The 25,126-nt window shown below is 42.7% G+C and overlaps 1 protein-coding gene across 1 annotated transcript in view; it reads right to left on the reverse strand.

The window, feature by feature from the left end:
- SEC14L1 (SEC14 like lipid binding 1) overlaps nucleotides 1-21,576 on the reverse strand; it is a 41,411-nt gene extending 19,835 nt beyond the window's left edge. Inside the window, 1 exon segment of the mRNA XM_036394550.1 lies at nucleotides 21,505-21,576. Coding sequence (XP_036250443.1) covers nucleotides 21,505-21,567 — 63 coding nt within the window. The 5' untranslated portion in view covers nucleotides 21,568-21,576.
- Between the last annotated feature and the right edge of the window lie 3,550 nt (nucleotides 21,577-25,126).

Here is a 25,126-nt window from a genome sequence, read left to right on the forward strand (position 1 = left end):
TTGTCCAACAACAGCCAGTCTAATACAATGAGCTCATTTCACACTTGTGAAAATGTAAAACTTCTTGTAATAATGCAGAGCTAGCAACAGCTTTGATTTTGGTTAAAAAACACAGTCATGTAAATATCTTCCTCCCTTAAATACTTGACACACAGAAAAGATGGTATTAAATCAGACAGACAGGAGAGTTAAGGATGTGGGATCAGTAAAACAAATAAGAAGAAAATGGGTGTTTTGCCCCCTAGCAAACTTGTTGAATTTTGATTTTAAAACCACTGTGGCTGGAGAATACAAGAGAGCTCTTATTTTTTTCTTTTTCTTTCACAGTCTCTGATGTATCTCTGCTTCTCTTTGGCTGTTTTTTTCCTCATGGGGTAGCAGTGAAGCAACTAACTCTTTAGCCTGCTTTCCCTTCATTTTTGCTACTATCAGAACCTCACTGGCTTTGATGAAGAGGTAGGATTTTGCACGATGTCCCAATGCAGAAGAAGAAAGCTTAGATAAAGTAAATCTGAGAGAGAATCATGAAACAAATCCTTAAAAGAGGTAAAATATTCACTCTGTCCTTTTAGATGATTTCAACTACTCTGACAACAGCTGGGCTGCAGCACCAAGAGGGAGAGGGTGGGGAACAAAACAAGCAGCAGCTGCACAAAGTATGCAATGGTGAGGCTGGAACAGAAAAGGTCTCTTAATTCTCCCTTTAGAACAATTAAAATACTTCAGTTTATTACCAGTGCTCAAACCTAGTTTGAAAGCAGTGTTTCTATGGTGACAGTGGTGTAAGGCACTAAAACAGCGTCAGCTTTTTTCCCCTTTGTGCATATTTTTAAACAGTTTTTGCAGCATGACTGTCCCAAGTTCATCAAGCTGCTGTGTAAGGCAGAAGAAATGCAGCCAGGGAAGGGGTCACACACAGTCCCTGCTCCAGAGCCCATCTGTGCACAGCTGCCTGGCTCTGACTGAAGGACAGCAATCATTCCTGGCCTCAGAGATGGGGGTGCAAACAGCAGGGACAGAGCATTGGTGCTGCAACACAATAGTCAGCACTGTTGGTATGGCAAAGAAGCTGTATTTCTTTTACAAGGCTCTTGTTCTGGACAGAAGGCTGGACATTTCAGTTGCTCATTAGTATCTCAGCCCTCTCCCTGAAAAAATCTCAGTATTCTTCATAAATTAATCCCTATTTTAACTGCAATGACTGTAGTTGAAGTCAGAAAAAGAAAACATTTCTAGAAGAAGCAGAATTTAGAAGCATATCTCATTTTTGGATTGCTTCATTTAATACTTTTGAGGACCTTATGTTACAATTATTTTATAGACAGGAGAGCAAGGGCACTAGCTACCTAATAGGTAGGTATCTATTTTTCTCACTTTTTTCAGTCTTTTTTACCGTTGGATGATGAGTTTCCCCCATCCAAACAGCCCCCTTTAGGCCAAAGCCTTTGCAAGTCTCCTTCTTTGCACATATTGACACTTTTCTCATCTCAGTCCTCCAAACACTTCATGTTTGCCCTGTGAATGTTTGCAATTCAGAGCATTACCTGCTCCTGAACTGGGAACAAAAAAAATGCCCAAGAAGAATATGTTGTTTTAAATGGCAAGACTGAATTGAATGTGCTCAATTCAGAAGAGAATGAAATAATTGTCTGCCAAAAGCTGGCAAGCTGAATGTTCACAGAAAAGCAAAAAAAAAAAACTTGAAGGTTTCCAAGAGATTAACAGCAACTCAGGATTCTTTCTCCCTAAAGAACATACACACAGAAAATTGTTCACAGTCAAATTTACTGGGCTCTTAAATCAGATTTTATTTCTTAATGTCCCACTGCCAACTCATCCTTGTAATGCACCATTTCTCAGCACAGCCCAGTTTGAATAAAAGGTGATCAGAGCAAACCATGGCCACAACAAAAGATTCAATCTGATTTAAGCACAGCTGTGCCTTCCACAAGGGACAAACTGCACTTTCAGAGTGCAGAGTGGGCAGGAAAAAGCTGCTAAAGGCTACAGGACACTGACAGATCTTTCACCACAAACCTACACAGCACAGGAAGAAAACCTGTAATTTGTGGTACAACACAGCAAGAGCCACGTGAGTCAGAGCAGCACATGCATGGCCAAGACTGGAGCTATTCAAAGAGCACGAGAAAATTAAAGAAAGATCAAACACTGCTTTTATTTTCCAAGAGAACTGAGGGGATTTTGCTGCATTACCGAAGTGTTTTGAACCAGAAACTTTGTCTCAAATCCAGCTTTGCAGACAGGAAATAACTGCATTATGCAGTGTTCCTCCAGCAGGCTGATAAAGCAGAGTTTATTATAAAATATTGCTCCTTCCTTGTATGACAGCATTGCGGTGAAACCAGGACAGATAGGTCTCTCTTCACAAATAAAATCAGATATTCCACACCTTTGTCTCAGTGTTCCAATTTCACTGTACAGATACAATCAAAGACAATTAGTTCCTCAAAAGAGGAGCAGCTGCAGAAAACCCTGAAGGGCTCCATGCAGGAGTGAAGTGCTGCTGCTGTAGCACTAAATGCACCCAGGAATGGCATTTCAAGGACATGACACTGTCACTGTCCCATTTAACACACAGGCTGTGTGGAGACTGACACAGAGCACAAGTCAAAAGCACAGATGTGCTCATCCCCAAAATTCTGCAGCTGCTGCTGGGCTTGACATGAAGTCACAACACCTCTGTGGCTGAGACACCTGTGTACAGATCTTACAAAAAGTGATTTTGAGCCTGCAATTCTGCAATTCCTCAATAATGTACTTTTACATTTCCCACCAGCCTCTGGAACATTTGTGTACTCCGATCCATTAGAAGCTGCATTGTGCATCAAGAAAAACACAGTCTGGTGAAGCAGCTTGAACCACAAATTTAACTTTCTTAATGCATGTTAACAGCAAGAGCACTGACAAGCGTAATTTCAACCAAAATAGCACTGGAATAAAGCTGCTTTTCCAACTGCTTCCCTTAGCAACTCATGCTCAGAGTAGAGTCAAAATAACAGGATTTATTCCACTTTTATCCTTGCTAGTATTTCAGCTGAGTGTGAAGACATGAAAGCAATTCAGAAGTCAGACTATTTAAAACCCATTGCAGTCGTTGTTCATAGCCAAGGGAATTGTACTTGCTGCCACAGCCCTTGGATTTTGGAATTCTAGTATCAGGAATAACAAGTTCCTTTCAAAATACCTTTAAAACAGCATTAGGTATGACCCCCTCAACCAAGTTTTGAAAGATTTCTGTCTTTTTTGCTTCTCAAACCATGCCTAGGACTAACAAAATACCTTGATAATAAGCATGTGCTCAGTCCTCAGTAGGGAGAGTCAGTCATTCATGCAAATAAATTACTCAGCTTCTCTGGCCAGATTAATATATTCCCAGTCTCAAGCCTACCAGGACAGGGATTATTTAGTATTTCCATTAAATGACTCAAAAGTAACTTGTACACTTTAAAGAGGAAAAAAATATTCCAAGTAATCTTCTGCTGTAGTAGGTGAATCCTCCAAACAGAAATTCTAACCTGGTGAAATACAGAGGAATTTCAATTACCATTTAGGAAATTAAGCATATTGAGTGCTTTAGCAGCTTAATGGCATGAATCAAGCTGTTAAGATGTTTTATTTCTTTTTGATGCTTTCTGTCCAAAATTACTGGCCAAGCAATATTCCAAGAGCAGCACCACATTCTCCAAGGGCACCTCAAGAAAACCCATGAACAGATTCATCCTGGCAGTCCAATCTCAGTGCTAATTTTAATTTCTGCCTGCAGAGCCTGACCATGTGTGGGCACCAACATGCAAGTGCATAGCAAAGTTCACTGTGCTCCCCATCCACTTCCAGTGCGTGGGGTTTCTGAATTATTCACCAACACAAGAAAAAAGAAGGGTCACTCAGGATGCTGCCCTGGCTCCACAGGCTGCATTCCAGGAGCCTGAGGATTCCTGCATGTCCTGGCTTGAAAAGGAAGTGAGTTTTTTGGGATGCTGCATATAGAGATGGTATCTCTGTATCACTGTATCCTCTCCTCCCCTTGCATTAGAGCACTGCAGATCAATAGGAAAAGCAGTGACCCCACGGCAGGGCAACCAAGAGCTTTCAAATTCTTGGCAGCTGAGCTTGAAACAATTCTGGCTGAACTCACACAGATCAGCAAATAACTTTTCATGCCCTGTATTCTGCTGTTCAGAGCTCTCCATCACTCCTTTCACAATCCATACATATGTATAAAAATCATGACACTTGTTCAAAGCAGCATAAAAATCGTGAGACTTGAACAAAGCAGTTGATCTCAGTGGCTCTGAGGGATGTTAGCTCACATGGGAGTGAGCAGCTCGGGGGTGGGCAGGCAAGAGAGCAGATGGTTACAGTGGATACACCTCAAAGAGCTCCAGAAATAGGGGGTTTGGTAAGGTAACACTCCCAGGCACTGGGGAGAGGGAACGTGAAGCAAACTGCACGTTGGGGAAGCACAAACATCTTTAACACACAGGCAGGCAGCTCTCTGGGCAGAGACTCCCCTGTAAAGCCACCTCTGCAGGACAAGTCCTCCAAGTGGCACTGGCATATTTTATGAAAATCCTTTCACTCGGGTTTTTCTCCTGAGAAGCCTCAGAAAAGCAATGTAAACAATAAGTGTCTGATGGCTGTGGAATGTGGTCTGGAGGTGGTTACCAACAGGTGCATCTTGGATTGGTTCCATGTGAATTCCGATCATGGTCCAGCTGTGTCACTCTCTGGTCAGTCACAAGATTTTATTATTCATTCTTTTCTAGCCTTCTGATGTCTCCTTTCTCTTCCTTTAGTATAGTTTTAGTATATCATTTTCATTTAATATTATATCATAAAATAATAAATCAGCCTTCTGAAACATGGAGTCAAGATTCTCATCTCTTCCCTCATCCTGGGGACCCTCAAACACCTCCACACTTCAAGGGCACGTTCAGGGTCCCAGGCAGGCCCTGCTCCCCTTGGCTTGGTGCAGGGACCTTCCCCTCAGAGCAGCTCTCCACAGCAGCCCTTGCTCAGGAGCTTTAGTGGTTTTTCTCTCTGTTGTGTTTTCACCTCATTAAATGTTCTCATTTACAAAGAGAAGAGTTATTCTCTTATTGCTGGGAAACAAAGGCTGCTTGGCAAGCACTCAGTTCTAGAACTGTCTGTGGAAAAGATGGAGAAGGTTTTAGTTACACAGATCACAGCTGAGGCTTGTGGGGACTACAGACAACCTGTCCACGAATGGTTGGGTATCATCTAAACAAAAATTTCCTTTATATACCATTTCTGGTCCTCAGCAAATAGGAGGTTGTTTAACAGTCATTTGACTTCTCTGTAAATCTTAGCACAGTCTATGCCATCAAGATATGACCAGAGTGTAAAGAACACTATGACTTACTTTAAAAGGAAAAAAAGAAAAGAATTTAAGCCTTCCATTGCAATTTCTACTTTAAAAATGTTCAAAAAGAACTAGAACTAATAAACTATAGCTTTTCCAGTAAGATTCACCAATGGGGAACCTGCTGGCTATCAGAGCAAGATCAACAAACAAAATGTTTGCTTAACAATTTATCACTGAACTGGAGTAAGTAATTAGAAAGTACATCAGGAAATACCTTGTGTGGAAGCAATTTGAATTAAAAATTATAACTCTTCACCTGAAGGAGAGCTACTGCAGAGATTTTAAGGATTAAGACAGATGAAGCATGCAGCAAGCATTCATTAAAAAGGAAGGCTCTGTTTCATCTTGGTTTGTTGAAAGAGAAACTAAATCCCAATGCCCCACATTCAAATATACCTTTGTTTAAATACATTCATTTTACAACAGGAAAAAGCTCTTCCACTCCATGCAGAGCAGAATTGCACAGAAGAGAGGAAAATCCTGCCTTTGCAAGCAGAGCTGTCCTTGGGCAGGGTGTGAGGAGCAGAGAGCTGGCTCTGCAGGCAGATCTGAGGGCACGGCTGCTCCGTGTGCTGGGATGCATTCCAAAGGATTCCCAAAATGAGCTGGCATTCTCTTGGCAAATGAGAGTGGACCCTTACTCCAAGCTTCAGGAAAACAAAATTTGCACAATTCTCCTTTCTCCCCATCACACTTTCCTACAACTGCATCCTGAGCTGATTTTACTTTGCACCTCTTGTATCCTCCCTCCATTACAGTCCAAAAAAGTCCATTTTACCCTGGAATGGCACAAGTCATTCAAGAACCACAATAGACTGTCTTCACCCTCTGTTCTGTTCCCTGGTACAAAGAAATTTGGCCATCTCAGTATTAATGATGCTTATTAAGTGTACCCAAGATAAAATAAATAACCCTTCTGCAAGTTACACCGAAAAATCAATAGGACAAGTCAATATCAGTAAGATAAACATTCTGCTCCATTTTAGAGGCTAAAGAGTTCCTGTTTACTACATGAGTGTAAGAAGTGACCTGGAACTTTCTAATTAAATGAACTTTACTGCATTAAGTGTGTAAGTTTACAGCACTGTTCATATCCAGTCTTCCAAAGCAAAGCATTCCCAAGTAATTGGCAAAATGGCCCAGCTCCTTCTGCTTTGCAGAAGTACATTCCTACCTTAAAGTTCATAAACAATGGAGTTAGTCTAAAATTTTCATAAAGGAGGCTGTAAAAGTTTTATATAATGATGCATCAAATCCTTGGACTACAATTACAATGGCTTTTTTGTTTTTGAAGTTCTGGGGTTTGTCTTTTTTTTTTTTTAATACACCACACAAACACATTATTATACAAATCAGACAAGTACTAACAAGAACCTCCTTTGCACAGATGTTGTTCATGAGTTGTAATTGAAGGTTAATTATTTCTCAAACAGCAAGAGAAGCAATCTTTGAAAACAACCTTGGATGCTCTCCAAGGCAGAGATCAGAGCTTTCAGGTTGAGTATCTGGGAAGAGAAATTGTCAGTGGTTCAAAAACTTACTGCAGCATGATATTCAGATTCTTCAAACGCTGTATTTCTGACACTGCACTGAAGTGGTGCTCAAATGTACAGCCCAGGTTTGCATCTCTTCTTCTCAGAAGATCCAGGGAGACTTCCCACACTGAATGAGCCCTGAGCTCCCAGGCAGTACAGAACCCTGCACAGTGTCCAGGAACTCCCTGGGCCTCCAACACCCACAGATGTTAAATAACCTGTGCTCTAAGCTGCTCTTACACCCAACAAACACTGAAGGGCATTGCAAAACCTTTTCATTAACACCACCAGGGCTTCCTTGGGTTTTGTTCAATCATGAAGTGCTACAAGGACTTGTTCTTTCCAGAATCCTTGTCTCAAGAAAGCATCTGAAAGAATAACTGGCTTAGCAGCCAGCAAATTGAGCTTCCTCAGCTCACCTCTCCTTCTGTGGAATCCAAATGAAATTCCTGAGAAACTCTCCATGGAAGCAGGAGTTGAGGAAAATGAGGTGAATAAGAAAACATTTCTTTTCCTGGCATTTACCAAAGCCATTAATTCTTGCCCTCAACAGCTCCTCTGGCACTCAAGAGTCTTGCATGGAAGAAAAGGTTTTATTAAGTGTACAGAAAAGCATAATCTCTACTTGTCCTCATCTTCTCTTGGTGCCTATACTTGTTTAAGGGGTTCTCTTGATTTAGTCACGTTTCACTGGAAAGGATTTCAGGCTCTACACTGCTATGAACAACCCACTTGTGCCTTGTGAATGTCCATAAAGAAAGAGGAAGAAAGGATGAGCAGATTTATTCCAATACATTTAAATTCACCCCCAGCTTAACTATATAAAGCCTCAGATTTTATTACTTCCTATTAAAAGAAGAGGGCAAGTCTGCTCTGTCCATTTTTACATATTAGAAGCTGTACTAGAAGCCCACAGTACTTTCAATAAAGTAAATACCCAGTTAAGTTTCTTGCACATTTCAAATAGATTCTACCTGTTAAAGCGATCGTGTCTTCAGTGGATGTCACCACTGAACAAACAATATCTATTTGTTCTATCAAATAGGTTAACAGCCCTACCCACGTGCAGGGCAGGCAATTTGCTGCTCAAATCCTAGAAAAACACAGCAAGAAACTTCCAGCTTCACATCCATTCTGCAAATTCCTGAAAACAATGAGGACATTGCCCATAACCACTACAAAATCACCCAGTATACAGACTAAACTCAAATTCAATAACTGCTTTGTGATCTTGTACGAAGGGCTTTGATTCAGTAAATTAAAAATCTCTATGGAGACAGGAAACAGCACAGAAGTTCTCCTTGTGCTTGGCTCCACTAAGTTACTCTGAGGCCATAAAAATGTAGAGACAATTTCTTCTCGGTTCCTGGCTTCAAACAGCACTTACCACCACTCATCCAGAACACCAGGGATGTGCATGGGGAAGCCAAACAACCTTTCAGAACAGAGCTTTATCTCCACACAGCTCTGCAGGGACAACCCAGGCTACTTCACACCTATTTAATCTCTTCCAAGTCTTCTGCAGTGTAAAAGGAACAGCTTCATCTTAAATTTCAGGCAAAAGCATAGCTGATACACACAGCCAATCACAAAAATAATGAAATATCACTGAAATTGTGTTATAAAGGAAACTGCAGCTCACAGAGTGCTGCTTACCCATCACCCTGGATTTCTGATAGCAGGACTTTTCATGTGTTAAACTGCTACCAAGCACTTCCAAGTGAAAGCAACTGCACCAACACACAATTACTGGCATTTCTGTTCCTCTCTGTGGTTCAGGCAGCATTTCCATGGTTACACTGTTGATCACTTATTGGCTTTAATTACATTCCAAATCCACACCAAATGCATAGCTTGGCATTTTAAACAGCTCTAAAGGCAACCCTGGAGGCCAGCTCTTGTAACCTGGCTTTGAGGTGGAATGCACATGGAATCATAAACTCATTCTGGCTGGAAAAGACTTTAGGACCATTGAGTCCAACCATTAACCCAGCACTGCCCTGAAAACACCACACTGCTCATGACATCCTCCAGGTCATTGCTAAATGTCACTGAAACTGGACAGATCTCCAAGGAAACTCAGCACAGCATCCACACCATCTTCCCAAAATTTGGTACCCATTTTAGTTTGTCTTGCTTGTGTTTAAACTTCTCTCCTTGGAGGTCATCACACAGAGAAAGCAGCAGGAGTCCTACTGAAACCAAAACATTCTTACTGCACAAAACATGACCCCAAACCATGAGGACTTTGGGACATTATCTCAGTTGTCAATCACAGGACACAGCAACAAATTCACCTCTGGTAGGTGTTGCAAAGAATGATTTGGAGAAATTCAGCCTAAGAATCAACTAGATGGGATTATGCATATTAGTATCACTTTCAGAAACAGGATTTAGAACTGATTTTCTACTGCTGTTAAGTTTACAGCAGACATCAAACCCTGCCTACTATCAAAAAGATAGTAACAGTTTTAGGGGGGAAAAAGCACATTTCCTTGTAGTGATTAAAAAAGTTTACACACATTTCAGAATTTCAGATTACATTCTCTGCAAAGTAAATGCGAAGCAAAGGAGTGCTTGTTTTTCTATCAGCACACAAACCAGAAATCAAAAGGATTTCAGAGGCAGCTTATTAAAAAAATGCTCCATTTAGACAGCACCTGCAACTAAATATCAGTGACACTCTCAGCCTGTCCAAGGAAATACTTGACAACATATGTTCATTAAGCATTCTTGACAAATCTGAGTTATACTAAAAATAGCACAGATTCACTTAAGACTGCCCAAAACCAAAAGCAAGGAAGGGAATAGAAGCACTGGCAAAAAACAGGAGCAAAAAAAGGAGTTTCTGGGGGACAGGCAGGTCTGCAGCAAATTTCCTCTGTATGGCAGCTTAAATGTGTTGGCTACAGAGCTAAAGAATCTCAGCCTCAGTGTTCAGGGTTTTCAAGCATGCCTAAAGTTATTTTAATACTTTAATATTTCATTAAAATAATTTAGGCCTTATAAATAAAACAGGTGATTCAGAAAAGGTTCTGTTCTAGGTAAGTGGAATTTTACTGGTAGTTCACTGCTGAGTTATTCAGCTGTGGTCACCAACTTAGCAGAGCAAGCAAAGAGCCTCTTGCTGCACCAGAAGGAAACAGGCAGACACAGAAACCTCAATTCTCATCAGGGCTGGGCCCAGTCAAGCCACCCATGCAGGCTCTTTCCACTCTATCCCCCCTCAGTGCTCCTTCCATTCAACATCTGGGCATTTTCATTTCAGAAAAGTGCTCAGAGAAGTTTTACCAGCAAAATTACAGGGGCCTCATATTGCATGGAATGACATTGGAAGGGAACTGGCCCATGACTACTTGAAAACCACTCTGCTACACACAGATTCCATCTTCTTCCAGACAAAAATTAAACTTTTGATGATTTAATGCAATTTTATTCGAAGTTTTGATGGCAAAAGGTACACCAATTCAGCAGGTAGAACAAACTGGGGATAAAGGATGCAAGCTGAAGAAAAGGGTTACCATTCCATCTTCTATCTGTAAAAGATGATCTTCAGTAACCACAGACATGCCTCAACATGACTTTAGTTTGAAGAGTGGTTACTTTAAAACAGATATGAGTCATCTGTGGTTTGCTTAAATAAATTTGCACAGGTGGAATTGTGTAATAATTGATTCTTGTATGGGAACCTAAATGTCCATCTTCAGAAGACACCTTAATGTGAGGGTAGGACAGAGGAGAAAGTGGACAGCCTATGTAGGAATCAGAGTTATACCTGCTTTGCCTTCCAGGCACACACAAGAGAATAATTAATTCTCCTCCTCCCTTTGGGAAGTCCAGAGAGCCCAAAGTGCCCAAGTGCCTCTCCACTGAAGAGTGAGCAAGACAAACTTCAACTGCAGCCTCTGTACAATCCTGAAACACAAACCTCTAAAATGAGAACCTGGAATAGAGAAGTTGGGCAAGTACCACTCCTTCCTCAAGAAAAACAAAAGGTTAAGGACAGAAAACCCAACAACCACATTGAATGCAAATAAAATCATTTTAATCTTCCTTTCCTTTGGAGTAAGCTGGGAAAGCCTGACCATTCAGGTTAGGCTGGCTTATGACTGAGAGACCAAGATCAAATTGCTGGTTGGAAAACAACTGGCATTGTTCTGGTCTAGACTGAAGGTGGAACACCGAGGACAGACTGCACAGCTGGGCTGCTCCAAGCTGCTCTTCACCCCACACAGATCTTACCTGGCCTCGTGGGGGCCACAGCAATCCCACATGGACTTGCAATGTCACTGTACCTTGTTTGTATTAAACACATTTGCAACGCTGTTGTATATTCGGAGAAAAATGCCTGCCCTGCCCGTGTTCCCAGCAAGACAGATGGAAATCAGTCTGGCCCAGAAGCCACGTAGCTCGGGGCACAACACTTTGTCTGACAGAATGTGCCCTGCAATTAAAGTCAACTTCAGTAGTTCCTTCCTCCGAGAGGAAACTTGGCTTCTGACCCCAATTGCACAGGACACGACTGTTTTGGCTCAAGGTTAAAGCACTCTGGAGAAGAGGCTGACCTCCAAAAGAGCATCACAGCAAAGGCTGGCGACAGGCCAGGAGAGCTTCAGTGCCTGGAGACCGACATGTGATTACTGAGGAATGGCAGCTATTCCCAAGCACTTCCTAATTCTCTGCAACGCTGGCAATGCACAGCCCTTTACATAACACAGGAACGTATCTCCCTGTGAGTTTTTTAAGAGACACACATAAAAACAACTGTAAATCATTAACCTTGTCCTACCGTTTCTTTAATTACCATTCCTTGTCCTACAGCAGCTGAACACTCACAAGCACGCTCTGTGTTGCCAACAGGCATTTCACAGGCACGGGGTATTGTCACACTGAAAGCAGAATTTGGTGCTTGGCTTCCCCTTTCCTTTTCCAGTTAACAAAATTGCAAGTTTGGTGCCTCTGCAGTCAGTTTTTTACAATTCAGCTGCAATCTCACTGTGTCCACTGAGGATCTATTTTTAGAACAGTCAAATATTCCTTGCTGCTCTATTGTACCACGTTTAAGCCTCACTTTTAGGAGTCCTATAATTAGTATTCATCTCTTGTTTGGTCTTAGAATCACAGACACTTTCAATAAGAAGGTCTGTTACAACGTGTTTAACATCTGGAATATGTTAGGCTATTTTAAATAAAATTATTACTGTGCAGACAAAATCTAATTTATGAGTGGAGGAGGACAGGATGACTACAGCACTGCTACAGTGTGGGTGCAGAATTCCTCATTAAACCATTGCCTGAGAGGTTAAAGACTTGTACCAGCACAAGGAAAAAACTCTCCAGACTTTCCCCCCCCCCCTCCATGAAGGTTCAGTGGAACAGGTTTGACTTCATTGCCTCAGACTTCACCCACCAGGTTCTCATTTGGCCCAGAGGCAATTGGCCTCTAAGCACTGCACCAGTGATTTCCCTCTTCCAAGACTGTCAGTACAGTGAGCTTCAGCAGAAGAACACAAAATTGAATAAATAGATAAATAGCAACACCTTGGTTTGGCTTTTGGACCAGCAAAACATCAACTGCCAGGCAGAGAGCAGCCATATTATGTTAAGCAAACAAATTAATAAGTTTTAAGTTTTGACTATTCACTAAAGTCAATGGAATGCCAGCAAAATGCAGCATGACAGGGTCTGGAGCCTGCACACCATTTATCTCAAGCTAGGAAGTGTAACAAAAAAATTATTTCCATCCATGTCTGCTGTATCGGGAGACCCTCAAAAAGGTAAAAAAAACCTGATGATGGAAAACCAAGAGTACAGAGCAGCAATTCCTCATGTGAAATCTTAAACTACTGAACTGACTAAGAGCAGCACCATGAAAATGAGTACCTGAAGACCTGAGGGAGGTACCTGGCAGACCTGGGAGAGCCTGAGCCAGGCTGGGCTGCCTCTGCTGACACAGGAGCAGGAGGTGTGAGGCTGAGCAAGCTCTGCCAGGCTCCAGGGAGAGGATCCATCTCTTGGCTGAGTGTCATCAGCACAGAGTTCACTGGGCTCCAGAAGGGATTGGGAGCACAAGAAATCAAGCACATGAGATGTTATTCCTGACAATGGCACATTCTGGACCAGAAGGGCTGTCAAGACACATTGCTGGAGGATGAGAGAGTGTCCTAAGAGAGTGTTACCATATGTTTATCTCATTCCTATCTTCTCCCCTGGAGGCAGACACTGCCCTTGGCCACTGCCTGAAAGGCAGCACTAGCTAGAGAGGCCTCATGGTGCAATCCAGTTCTGTGCTTCTCATTAAGAGACAGAATAAAAATCCAAATTCATCATCCAGATATCTCAATAACCAGGTGATACCAGTGCAAGATCCATCACTGGCATGGTACAGCTTCTGCACCCCAAAAAAACAGACAGAAAACACCACCTAGCTTCAAAAGATAAACCAATAATAATTATAATAAAAAAAAAGTCAAGAGTCATTTGATTCTTTTCTAAAAAGAAATTAAATGTCAGAGATTATAGACAATCAGTTCTTTGTTCTTCACCCTCCTTTGAAAGGCAAACAAAAGCATGAATTGGTTTAGTCAACACAGAACAAACAAGTTCAAGTGAAATTGCCTTAAATCCTGTTCATTACAACTTCCATGGCTGCACCACACACACCATGAAACACTTCAATAGAAAGAAGTAATTTCATAGTGCCTTGAATTCAGTAATGAAGAACTTATCTACAAGCCAATGAATTGCACAGCAAAGACAGTTTTGCAAATTCTACAGTATAATTCACACATTGAATGAAATAACCTGAAGAAAACATCCTCTGGAAAGGCTCCTGCTCTCTGGTATGCCTGACCCGGACCAAATGTCTTTGGCATTTGAATTTTACACTAAATGAAGGGACACAATGCACACAAGAAAGGAAGTGCTCTCATCAGGAAGCTGCTCCCTTCTGCTGTGGGATAAACAACTCTAAATGGCACGTTGCCACCCCGACCATCACCAGGGAAATACTCATTTTCACAAAATGAGATCTATTCTTGTCACAGAGATATGATCTAATACTACAGCAGCACTAGGCATGGCAGAAAGTTATCAGACAGGCTGAGATGGTGAGGTTTGCAGGGCAGCTTTCAACTCCTGCACAAATTGATCTGCATGTGTTCCAAAAAGCATCTGTACTCAAGTTATGAGAGCATAAATACCAACAAAATGAAAACAGCTGTAATTATCCAGTAATCCATAACCCCACAGATTTAGATATTTAACTTCATCAATCTGACCATGACAAAACCTTGAAACAGTAATTTAAGACAGCCCAAACATTTATAATTGAGAATTAAAACAGTTTAAATAAAAATTCATTTTTAATGCAAAAGAGTAGCTTCTCTTTGCTCCCTCCCACAATCCCTCTGCTGTTGCCAGAGTTAAAGCTGGTAGCCGGGTGATATTTTTATTTTCAAATTTGCATATATATAGAACCCTAAAACTAATTACAATAAAGTAAAACCCAAGAGAAATCCAAGATAGAAAATGCTCAAACATGAAGTTTTATACATGAATACAAAGCAAGACAGGCAGCCAGTCCATCCACACGTGATTGTTCCAGCACACAACATAGAAATTTTTAATTTTCATTTTTCTAAAGCAAGAACAGAGCCCCCTTTATGCCAAAGCAACTCACAGAATCCACAACTCCAAACCATTAAGTGCAATTTGCAAGTACTTTGCACTGCTAAATAATACCTGAAGACTGCTGAATCAGGTTTCTAATGGCCCCTTCATTTAGTGTTACAACAAGCAGCTTCTGCATTTTTCAAACTGCAGATCCCTAATTATTTCCCAACGGAATTGAGGGCTCCCAGTGCAGCCCCAGTGCCAGATGCCCTTCTGACTCCTGTTTCCTGCTGCCAGCAGCTCACCCACAGCACAGAGGGATGAGCACCTGATCCCACAGGGCTGCTCTCAGCTGTGAAAAATGGGGTTGACAAAGAATTTATCTTCCTTTTTTCCAGGACAGCTCTGGCCCACCCTGTGTCCCTAGGCTGGCTTGGTGCATCAGCTCAGCTACAATGGGAAAGCACATTTTGGTGATATTTCTCTGACCCTTCGAAGAAAAAGGCCACAAGCTGAAAAACTTTGTGAACTGGGCTGAAATCAGCATGACTTGAGCAAAAGCTGTGCAGAGAAAAGCCAAGACCTTGAGAGCTGATCTCAAATTGTGATGGCTCACTGCTGGCTTGTGCTCTTTTGGCAGTGGAGCCCAGAGGATGCCAGGCTGTCCTCCCAGCCATGCTGCCACCAGTGTGGGCCCTTGGCAGGACTCTGATCTCACACACTGACTGACTGCTGATGGCTGAACCAGCTGCAGTTTGACTGGGAGAAAGTCAAATTATCAAACTACCTGTAAAAGGCCTTACTTAATATTTTACATGAGCTGCTAACCTGACCTGTCTTAACTCTATCACAAAAACGAAATAAAGTGTTAAATAATTCAGCTCAACATCCTAGTTCTTAATTTAGAATACATGCACAGTATTTTTAAACTACATGAAAAAATTGCAAGACAAATTCACTTGGGAGAAAAGGAAATAGACCATTTAAGACCAACCTGTAATTAATTTCAACTTGAGCTAATTAACAGCTTTCCTTGCATATTCTCAGAAGATTCATTTTACATTCAGAATGCAGGAGCTTAAAGATTCCATCCCTGGCCTCCCTCCAGGAACATACTGACTCCAAACCAAGTTCAAAGCAAAAGCAGTCTTGGTTACAACAAATACCCCTCAATTCTGGGTTCCAGATTCTGGACTCTGACTGAAGGTGAAGTCCTTGGGCAGCACAGACTGCCCAACAATGTGGAAACACCTCATTCTGATCTCTAAGCAACCTCTGGCTTCTCCTTGGATATGTTTTTTTAACCAATCCCAAAAAAAATCACCCTATCTCTTTCCCACAAGGTTTTGAAGGCTTTTACACATGCTTTTACTGTCTAACCACACTTTAGACCATGAGCATGAAGTTATTATACCTTCTCCAGTCTGTAACTGTAGAACCCTGAGTGTCCAGGACTCTGCAGGATGTGTAACCACTTCTTTTCTGCCAGATTCCCACAAATTTAGGAGTTTTAACTCAAAGGCAGCATCACTTGGATGGATCAACAGATCCTGGAGCAGCACTTCATCACAGCAGAGCTGAAACATCTACCTGCAGGGGTGAAAAGCTTGGAGTGCTTTCAGAACAAAACACAAAAGCTGTTTTGATACTTATTTTCCTTTCTCTGACACCTTTCAGAGTGTGACAGCAGTGGTGGCTTAGCCTTTAAAGTGTAAAGGACTTGTTAAAAACTGACTCAAAGCTTTTGGTGAACAAGAGAACTGCAGCTGTCAGCTACAGTCAGGTCATGTGTTTGCACTCCCCCAAAAAAAATAAACAACCAGGAAACCAAGCATGGAAATAGCTAAACAGGTCAGAAATAACACAAAATAACACATGAATTGCACTGTTAGCTGGCTGCTAAGTCAATATTTTTCCACAGTACTTAAGTGAACTCTCCTATTTGTTACCCACAGCTCATTCCAAACAAGTGGCCAAATAATCATTTCTTCTTACATTGTGTCTAACACCACCATCATCAACCAGCAGAGAACCTGCAGGTATTTAATATAAATTCAGAAATTCCACATAAGCCTCTGCTCCACCACAGCTTTACCAACACATTTCCAACAGCAAATAAGGCTGAATTTTCAACTCAGCTTTTTCAAAGGCAGGAAGCAAAGCAGATGAGACTCAGGGAGTTCTACAGCAGAAGGGAAAACAGCTCAGAGGTTTTGGGAGCAAACACTCAAGTTTATTCCCTTCCCCAGGATTTAAGTATCCAGGACAAATTCTCAGCACAGTACTCTTCTTCAGGGAGTAAAATACTTCTCTATATATTTAAAGCCTACTTTGTGCTTTCAAAAGCACTTGCAGAAGAGCTTCCTTTTTCCTCACCAGCCTCTCAACCCCTCTCCACGTGATGTGTGAAATGTATTTTTTCCAGGAAAACAAAATGAGACTGGAAGGAATAAAAATGGTGAGTGTTTATGAGCAGGTGTGGCACTTAGCTTGATAGAGTCTGAATTTTTTTAAATGACTTTTCAAAGTAATAACTTTTATAGTGAAATAATAATGTACTGCTGATCAGGAAGCTCATTACAACCTAGATCAAGGGATTATACTTTGATTTGTCAATCTGGAAAAACAGATCATTTTTTTTCTAATCTACTCTTATCACTGAAGTGCATTTATCCCATTTACCATCTTATTACTTACCTGTAATTTAGGGATACTTTAATTCATGAGATACACCTTAAGAACTATTTTTTAGATCTATAAAGCCAAAGAGAGTCAGCCTGATGTCCAGAAGCAGCAAATTTGAACCATTAAAATGATAATATAATCAAAGGCACTACACATTATACTTACTAGGAAAGAGTCATGCTTGAGATAGTTCAGATATTCCATCAGAACAGTGGCAAAATGCAAGATCAATTTTTTAAAATTCACATTATTTCTGAAGCTAAGTGATTTTGACTGTAAATAGGACATTTTCTAAATGGGCTGAAGAGCAATACATTTTTCACAGAGCTTTCAGAAACTTAAAAAGAAAAATCCTGCTGGTCAATGGTTCAATCCAATCTGTGCTTTTTCAAATATCTTATTTATTTTCCATTTGCATAAATTCCACCCTTGAAATGCCATTGCAAGTGATTATTCATTATTTAAATTTACTTTGGAAATTAAACTCAAGGGGAATTATCTAAAGTATGTCAGACTGAAAATGAGCTGTGAATCTCCAAAGTTAATTTTAGCCTCGTGTGTTAAGGAAGATTCAAGTTCTTAACTGCCTTTTAATATTAAGAACTACTTATTCAGCAAAGTCCCTGTATTACTTTAAATGTAAACCTCTTTAAGCTAATATAAAAAAAATTGAAATCTGTAATCTTTGGAAGTTTTATAAAAGCAGCTTCTCAGTTTTTCTCCAGTATATTTAACCTTGGTAACTTGACAAGTGAGTCTAAGTAAACAGTCATTTTTCCACATTTCAGCTGCTTCCAGCATTACGTAAACTCTGAACAGGAGGAGAAGCAAAATTCTATTCAGTCTCCTGAACAGCTGTGCAAGCTGCTGCTCTGGGTGCTTTTTAAAATACATATCCACTAACACACAGAGATTCCAATCAGTTAATTGTGACAGATATTCCACAGAGCAGCCAAAAATCATCATGTCAGCTTTGGAAAGTATTTGGTAAAATCATCTGGCCTGGGTTAGGTGTGTCAGACTGAAGTGTGGTAATTTCTAGCCCATGATTCTAGAATCTTTTCAAGTTTAGGAAATGGTTCTATTAAAAGATTTGCATCTTAAGCATTATCTGGAACCACACAACTCGCCAGTAAAAGGAAATTTCCAAGGGAAGTAGCTTCTATTAGATTTTACACAGCTGGACTTTAATGCTGAGGGAGGGCAGGAAGCTTTGAAGCAATGGATGGCCCAACTCTCTGAGCTCCTCACCAATCCCCAGCTGGGAGATCAGGGGTCATGCCTTAAGGATATTGTTATAGAGATATATTAGGGTTCAGCACATGAGTTTTAGATTTCAGTGGAGGAAACATAACAGAGAAACTTATTTTCAACACCAATTTTAACTCAGGAGAAGAATTTTGACTGTTGTCTATTTTAGAAGTCTTTATATCATAATTGCCTGCAAAACGCTTTTGTTTTGACAATTGTGGCTTTGATCAAAGTGGAATTAAATCCAGTTTTTTGTCTTAATACAGAGCTGCAGTCACCCTAAGCAGAGAACAAAGTTCCCTGGGAGCACACTAGAGCTGCATGAATGGAATGCTGATTGTGCTCCATTCTCCCTCAAGTACCTCTTGGAAACCCAGGAAGGGGGAAGTGGGAAAAACGGAAATTTGCACTATAAATGACCCACTCTGCAAGTGGCATTCTCTCAGTGCCTTCCAGAACAGAAGAATTAATGCTGATTTCTCGATCTGAAGGCTAAATATTAGTTTGACTTAATGAGTTCCGATTTGCAATTGCAACATGTATCATCCAGGGAATCTTCCCAGTGCACAGGGGATTCACTGACACTGGTGAACTTGGTTATTCTCCAGAGAAAGAATTACCCTGGAGTTCCACAGAACACCCAGGGAAGGGAGAACAACTGGCCAAAGAAAACTTTTAGAGGTACTCAGGCCCTGAACACAAAGAGGAGATCACACACAAGAGCCAGGCTTGAAACAGTGATTTTTGTTAAAACAATTCAGCACACAGAACACTGCTGCTGCACTGACCAAAGTTTACTCCAGGGATTTTTTACTGACAGATGAGTATCTCTGGGTGTGGGTTTAAATCTCACATTCTCTCAAGGGCTGGGTGCAAATAAAAGAGAGGGTCAAAGGAAAATCAAACACAACACATAATGTTAAGTCATTTCTTGGGTGCCTTAAATTCAAGCCTGGTATATGCCAGGCTGTGCCTCGTTTCAGAAGAGCTGCTGGCACTGTTAAAATAACATTATAGCACTTTTTTTGTTGAGAATATGCAATGTAGTGCTTCCACTTTAGCGAGCACAGAATTTGACACAAGTATTCCTCCCAGAAACACTTCATCAACTTATGCAATCACTGTTCAACCAAGAGGAAACAGTAACAAAAAGCATCAAGCTTGCATATACTGTTTATAATCCTCACAGAATTTGGCTCATGGACTCCTCCACACACTTCAGAAAATGCATGGACAGTTTTGATGGATCACCAGCAGGAATTTTACAAGTTTTAAAAATCAGTAACAGCAGCAACATGGCAGGGGGAGGATGTTCATCCAGTGCTCACATTCTGAGCAAGTACAAGTGATAACCCACTGTTCTGACACAGACTAATTAAATCAGATGTATTATTGCTCAGCTAAACTTCCAGTCTCTGAAAGGATCCTGTCTGGCTGTTCCTTTTTATAAGCATTCTTCTCCTCTTAGTTCACTTTTAATTTTTAACTATTATTTTAGCCTAGTCACATACCTACTATAGCCTCTTGCTTTCTAAAGAAAAGCTTTAATGTAAGGGAAGACTTTATATTTGTTAAATATTATTCTTCAGATATTATCCCCAAGACACAGAAGAGTTTGAAAACTCTCAGTTAATATTAATAGTCAGAAGTGTTTCTAATTACACCCAGCAAAGCCTTGTGGACATTTCTGATATCAGGATTTTGACTCAAAATATCCTTGAAGAAGTAACTCAGGAAGAATTTTTGCCTTCAATTCAGCAGCAAGATAAAGATTTATCAGTTTAGCAAACAGCCAGGGAATTTCATTTAAGAAACTAATTTTGGCTGATTGATCTAAGAGCCAATATAACTTCACTGAAGGCTAAAATTACAGACACCATCAAATTTCACTGAGAGACCACCTGAAGCCCAGCTGTCAGAGCTACTGAAGTCATAAAAGACCTTACAAATATCACAGTTGGCTTCTTCACTGCTCAGCAAAATAACAGCTCTGCCTTCAAGTGTCTGCAAGAGCAAGACCTACATGTGTAACACTGCAGGCAGCCTTAGGAGTAAGATAAAAAGAAATGCAAGTATTCCCTGTAGAGTGATCTAATCCTTTTTTGCCCTGTGACTGCAAAGGATCACTTCTGTAAGGAACTCTGCACTCCAACCCACGTGATCCATCTAAATATTTACACTATGAGCACTATTAAAACTCTCTCTGAAGCCATTAAACATAGTATTTTCAGCAAGTGAAATCAAACAATTATTATTTAGATTACGGTTCACTTTTAACTGTTTTTATCACGGAAAAGCTCCTTAATTGCTCTCTGTAACTCATAAGAGCCCCACAGCTGTGGTTTCAACTGAATATACTTTAAAATGTCAAATACCTACTTCTGCTCTGTTTTCTAAAAGGAAAGAAAAGGGAGAGAGAGAGAAAAAAAAAAGAGAAAAAAGAGAACCTAATTAAATTTCTTTCTGTCCATTACTATTTGTACCACTATCACACCAATTAGCAACACGCACCCAAAAGGCTTTTTGTTCATCTCTCTGGCCTCCCTGCAAAGTTTTTTCTTCCCTTCCCTCAAAATGTTTCCAGTGTCCTTTCTCCCTTTTCATTCAGGCATATCCTTGCTTTCATGGCTTTCTCTGTGCTCTCTAATCCTATAAACTCTACACTGATGAAGACACAACATAACAATGTTTTAATCAGTGTACATGACATTTCCTCCTGTTCTAGAAGAGTCTGCCCCCAGTAATCAACTCCCACCACACCTGGATCCTACTTTTGCACTAACTTTCAAATACATCTGCAAACACTGTCTAAACTTTGGCAGAAAAGGAGAGCACATTATGTTAACAAAATACTCTAGGCAGAGAAGAAATCACTGAAACACACAGCTCTCATATTTTGCATTTTGTTTGCAGCTTTGTATATTCTACAATACCTATCAAACAAAGCCCAGCAATCACTCAGCAATACAAGGAACAGTCAAGAAGGAAATTGCAGCAAAAATTAATACTTACAGCCATAATTAACTCAAAAGGGTGTTTATACACCCGTACGGGGGACTGGTACTTCTGCACCATGGCTGCAGTTTAGTGAGATCAACTCAAACCTGAAAAAGAAATTTTTAAAACCATCTGTCAGACGTAGGAAGCCATTTTCAATTTTCTCTTACAATTAGTCTGTGCGTGGTACCACGCTAGCAATTCCACAGGAAATCCTTCACAATTCCCTGACAACCTCTTTTAAGACCCAACAGGGGCCCTGAAAAGCTCTATGTATATATATATATTTCTGTCAGAAATGACTTATCACTTCTTCCAAAGACAAGATAAAATTAGCACATTTTTAGTCCACTTTTAGTGACAAATCTTCAACATATTTTATGACTCTTTGTCAGGATGGTGACATTTCCTGTGCTGCTGCTGCTGAGAACCAAACACTGACACATCCAGCGACAGGCAGAGAAGCATTTCCCAGTCCCCCAGCACTGTATGTGGGTTGCCCTGTTCAGAGCAGGGACTAGGGGGGAAAAAAAAACAATAAAGAAATACAGAAAGCACAAAAAGAAATTTAAAAAATGAGTGTTAAAAGTGCTTGTTTGCAGAAAGAAGGAAAGAAAATAGATTACAAAAGCCCACTGATGGATCAAAAGCACTCCTTGATCATCTCAAGAAAAAATTGAAACTTTTGAGGAAAACTTATGAGATAGCTGGGGGAAAAAACTTCGAGAAAAACTCCACTATGCAGCCAGAAAAGATTCACTGGCAACACGGAGAGGAATTACTCCAAAGGCTTCGTGCCTGCTCTACCCAGCAAAGTGCTTGACCCGAACTCTCTCGACTGCAATTACGTTTATTGAAAAATCCTGGCAGAAGCACTCGCATATGAATCGCGGGCTGCGAGCCAGCCTCATTTTAGCGAGAAATGAGTTTGCTACAGCAAGAAATGGGTTTGCTACAGCAAGAAATGGGTTTGCTATGGGTTTACAGCAAGTTCGCTTCGCTTTTCTGTCCGGAAGGCGCTGCGGGAGCGCTCCTGGCCCCGGAGCTGGGGCAGCGCGGCTCGGCTGCTCCCCGGCCGCGGCCGGAGCCAAGAACAACCCCCCGAGCCACAGGAAAGTTCTCCGGCATCCCAGCCCCGAGAAGAATTTACCCATGACCACCCCGCAATTTTTGGTTTTTTTTTTTTTTAAAAACAAAACCACCTGAATCAGCACAAACAGCCGCAAACCCTCTCTAATCCCCGGACAAAAAGAGTTACACAACAAAGAAACTCCAAGGAACCGGGATACCCCGGGAGGGGACGGGATGGGGGGACACCGGTGACAGCCCTGAGCTCTCCCGGAGGGATCCGGGACACCTGGGACAGCCCCGCAGCGACCGGGACACCGGTGACAGCCTCGCGGTGCCCCGGAGGGATCCGGGACACCCCGGGAGGAGACGGGATGGAGAGACAGCGGTGACAGCCTCGGGACACTCCGGGAGGGGACGGGACACCTGTGACAGCCCCGCATTGCCCCAGAGGGTTCCGGGACATTTCGGGAGGGGACGGGACACCTGTGACAGCCCCGCATTGCCCCGGGACACTCCGGGAGGGGACGGGACACCTGTGACAGCCCCGCATTGGCCCGCAGGACTCCGGGACACTCCGGGAGGGTTCCAGGACACCTGTGACAGCCCCGCGCTGCCCCGGAGGAACCCGGCCAGAGCCGCCTGCCCGGGGCGGCCGGAGCGCAGCAGCCGCGGGGCCGCCGTGACCCGCCCGACGACCACGACCACGACCACGACCCCTGCCCCACCACCACCACCACCACCACCACCATCACCACCCCCCGTCCTCCGCGGGCAGCGCCGACCGCTCCTCGGTGCTCCCCGCAGCCAGCGCTGAGAGGAGCCGGCGGGGAGCGGGCGGACAATGGGAAAGTTGCCGTGGGGCAGGGCGGCGAGGCTGGGGGACGCGGGTTGGGGCTGGGGGACGCGGGTCGTGGCCGAGGGCCCGGGAGGCTGGGCGCCGTGCTTACCGCTCGGAGCCGGCCGCACTCTCCCCTCATGCCGCCGGGGCAGCGCCGTCCTGCGCGGGAGGGGCGCGCGCGCCGCCGCCTGTCGTTCGCGGTGCCGGGCGGGGGCGGGCCCGGCGCCTGCGCGCTGCCGGGGGCGGGGACGGGCGGGGCGCATGCGCGGTGGGCGGCGCGGGGCGGCCGCTGGGCGTGAGGGAGCGATGGTGCGGGTGGGGGGGGGATCCGTAGAAATCATCGAGGTTCAGCCCTGCTGTGGGTATAAGGGACAGCTTGCACTAAAGCAGGGTGGTTCGAGCGCTGTCCGGCTTGGCCTTGAGCACTCCCAGAGGCACAGCTGCTCTGTTCCACTACGTTACTGCCCGGACAAAGAACAATTTCTTCAAATCTCTCATCACTGCATCAGTTAGGATGGAAAAGACCCTTGAGATCACCTGAGTCCAACCTTTGACCTAACACCACCTTGCCAATTGTACCATGGCACTGAGGGCCACTTCCAGTCTTCTAAACACCTCCAGCAATGATGACTAAACAAATCTAAACCTCCTCTCTGTCAGTGTGAGGCCATTCCCCCTTGTCCTGTCCTGGTAAATACTCTGCCCCCATCTTTCTTGCAGGCTCCCCTCACAAGCAGCAGGAAACTGAGTCAGGGCAGGTTTAGGTTGGATATGAGGAACAGCTTTTCACCAAAAGGGTGGCTGAGCACTGAACAGGCTCCTCAGGGAGGTGGTCACAGCACCGAGCCTGTCTGAGCTCAAGGAGCATTTGGACAATGCTCTCACATGGTGGGATTCTTGGGGTGTCCTGTGCAGGGCCAGGAGTTGGACTCAATAATTCTGGTGGGTCCCTTCCAACTCAGCAAATTCTGTGATTCTGTACTGGAAGGCTGCAGTTAGCTCATCCTGAAGTCTTCTCCAGGCTGTACAATCCTAATTCTCCCAGCCTTTCCTCAGATCAAAACTGCGCCAACCCTCCAATCATCCCACGTCCATGTCCTGTGCAGGAGTTCCAGAGTATTCCAGCTGGGGTCTCACCTGAGTGCAGCAGAGGGGCAGAGTGCCCCCCAAATCTCAGGATCTTTTGCTGGTCGCCATGACCCTGAGAAATGTTAAATGTCTCTTTTCCCAGCCCGAGTGCTTGAAGAATGAGTCGGAGCTCTTAAGTTTTTGGTCTCAAGGTTGTTTATTGTATCTTATCTATAAAAAAATTTCTCCTGCCCTGCTGAAGTCCATCCAGCAGGACAGTTCCAGGCACACTGCCTGTCCCCAGGGTGGTGTTATGTCTTTATACTAAAAACTACATGTGCAATGTTTACAATTACTTTCCAGTACCTATCACCTATGTTAGACAGTGAGCTTCTACTCTAAACCAGTCTAAAAGTGCCACCATCACAGCAGAAGATGGAGGCCAAGAAGAAGAAGGAGAAAGGCTGGACACACCCAGTTCTCTCCATCTTGCCTCCTGAACCCCCATTCCAGAAACCCCAAAATCTACTTTTTCACCTCGTGATAACTTCACTATTATTCTACTTAAACTGCTGTGGCTTGCTGATCTTCATATAAGGTTGGTAATTTGCTCCACAGGGCATAATCAAACCCAGAGGGGTTTTGGGCTCCGTGCCAGGG

Source organism: Molothrus ater, chromosome 19, assembly GCF_012460135.2.
Source record: "Molothrus ater isolate BHLD 08-10-18 breed brown headed cowbird chromosome 19, BPBGC_Mater_1.1, whole genome shotgun sequence".
Taxonomy (NCBI): Eukaryota; Metazoa; Chordata; class Aves; order Passeriformes; family Icteridae; genus Molothrus; species Molothrus ater.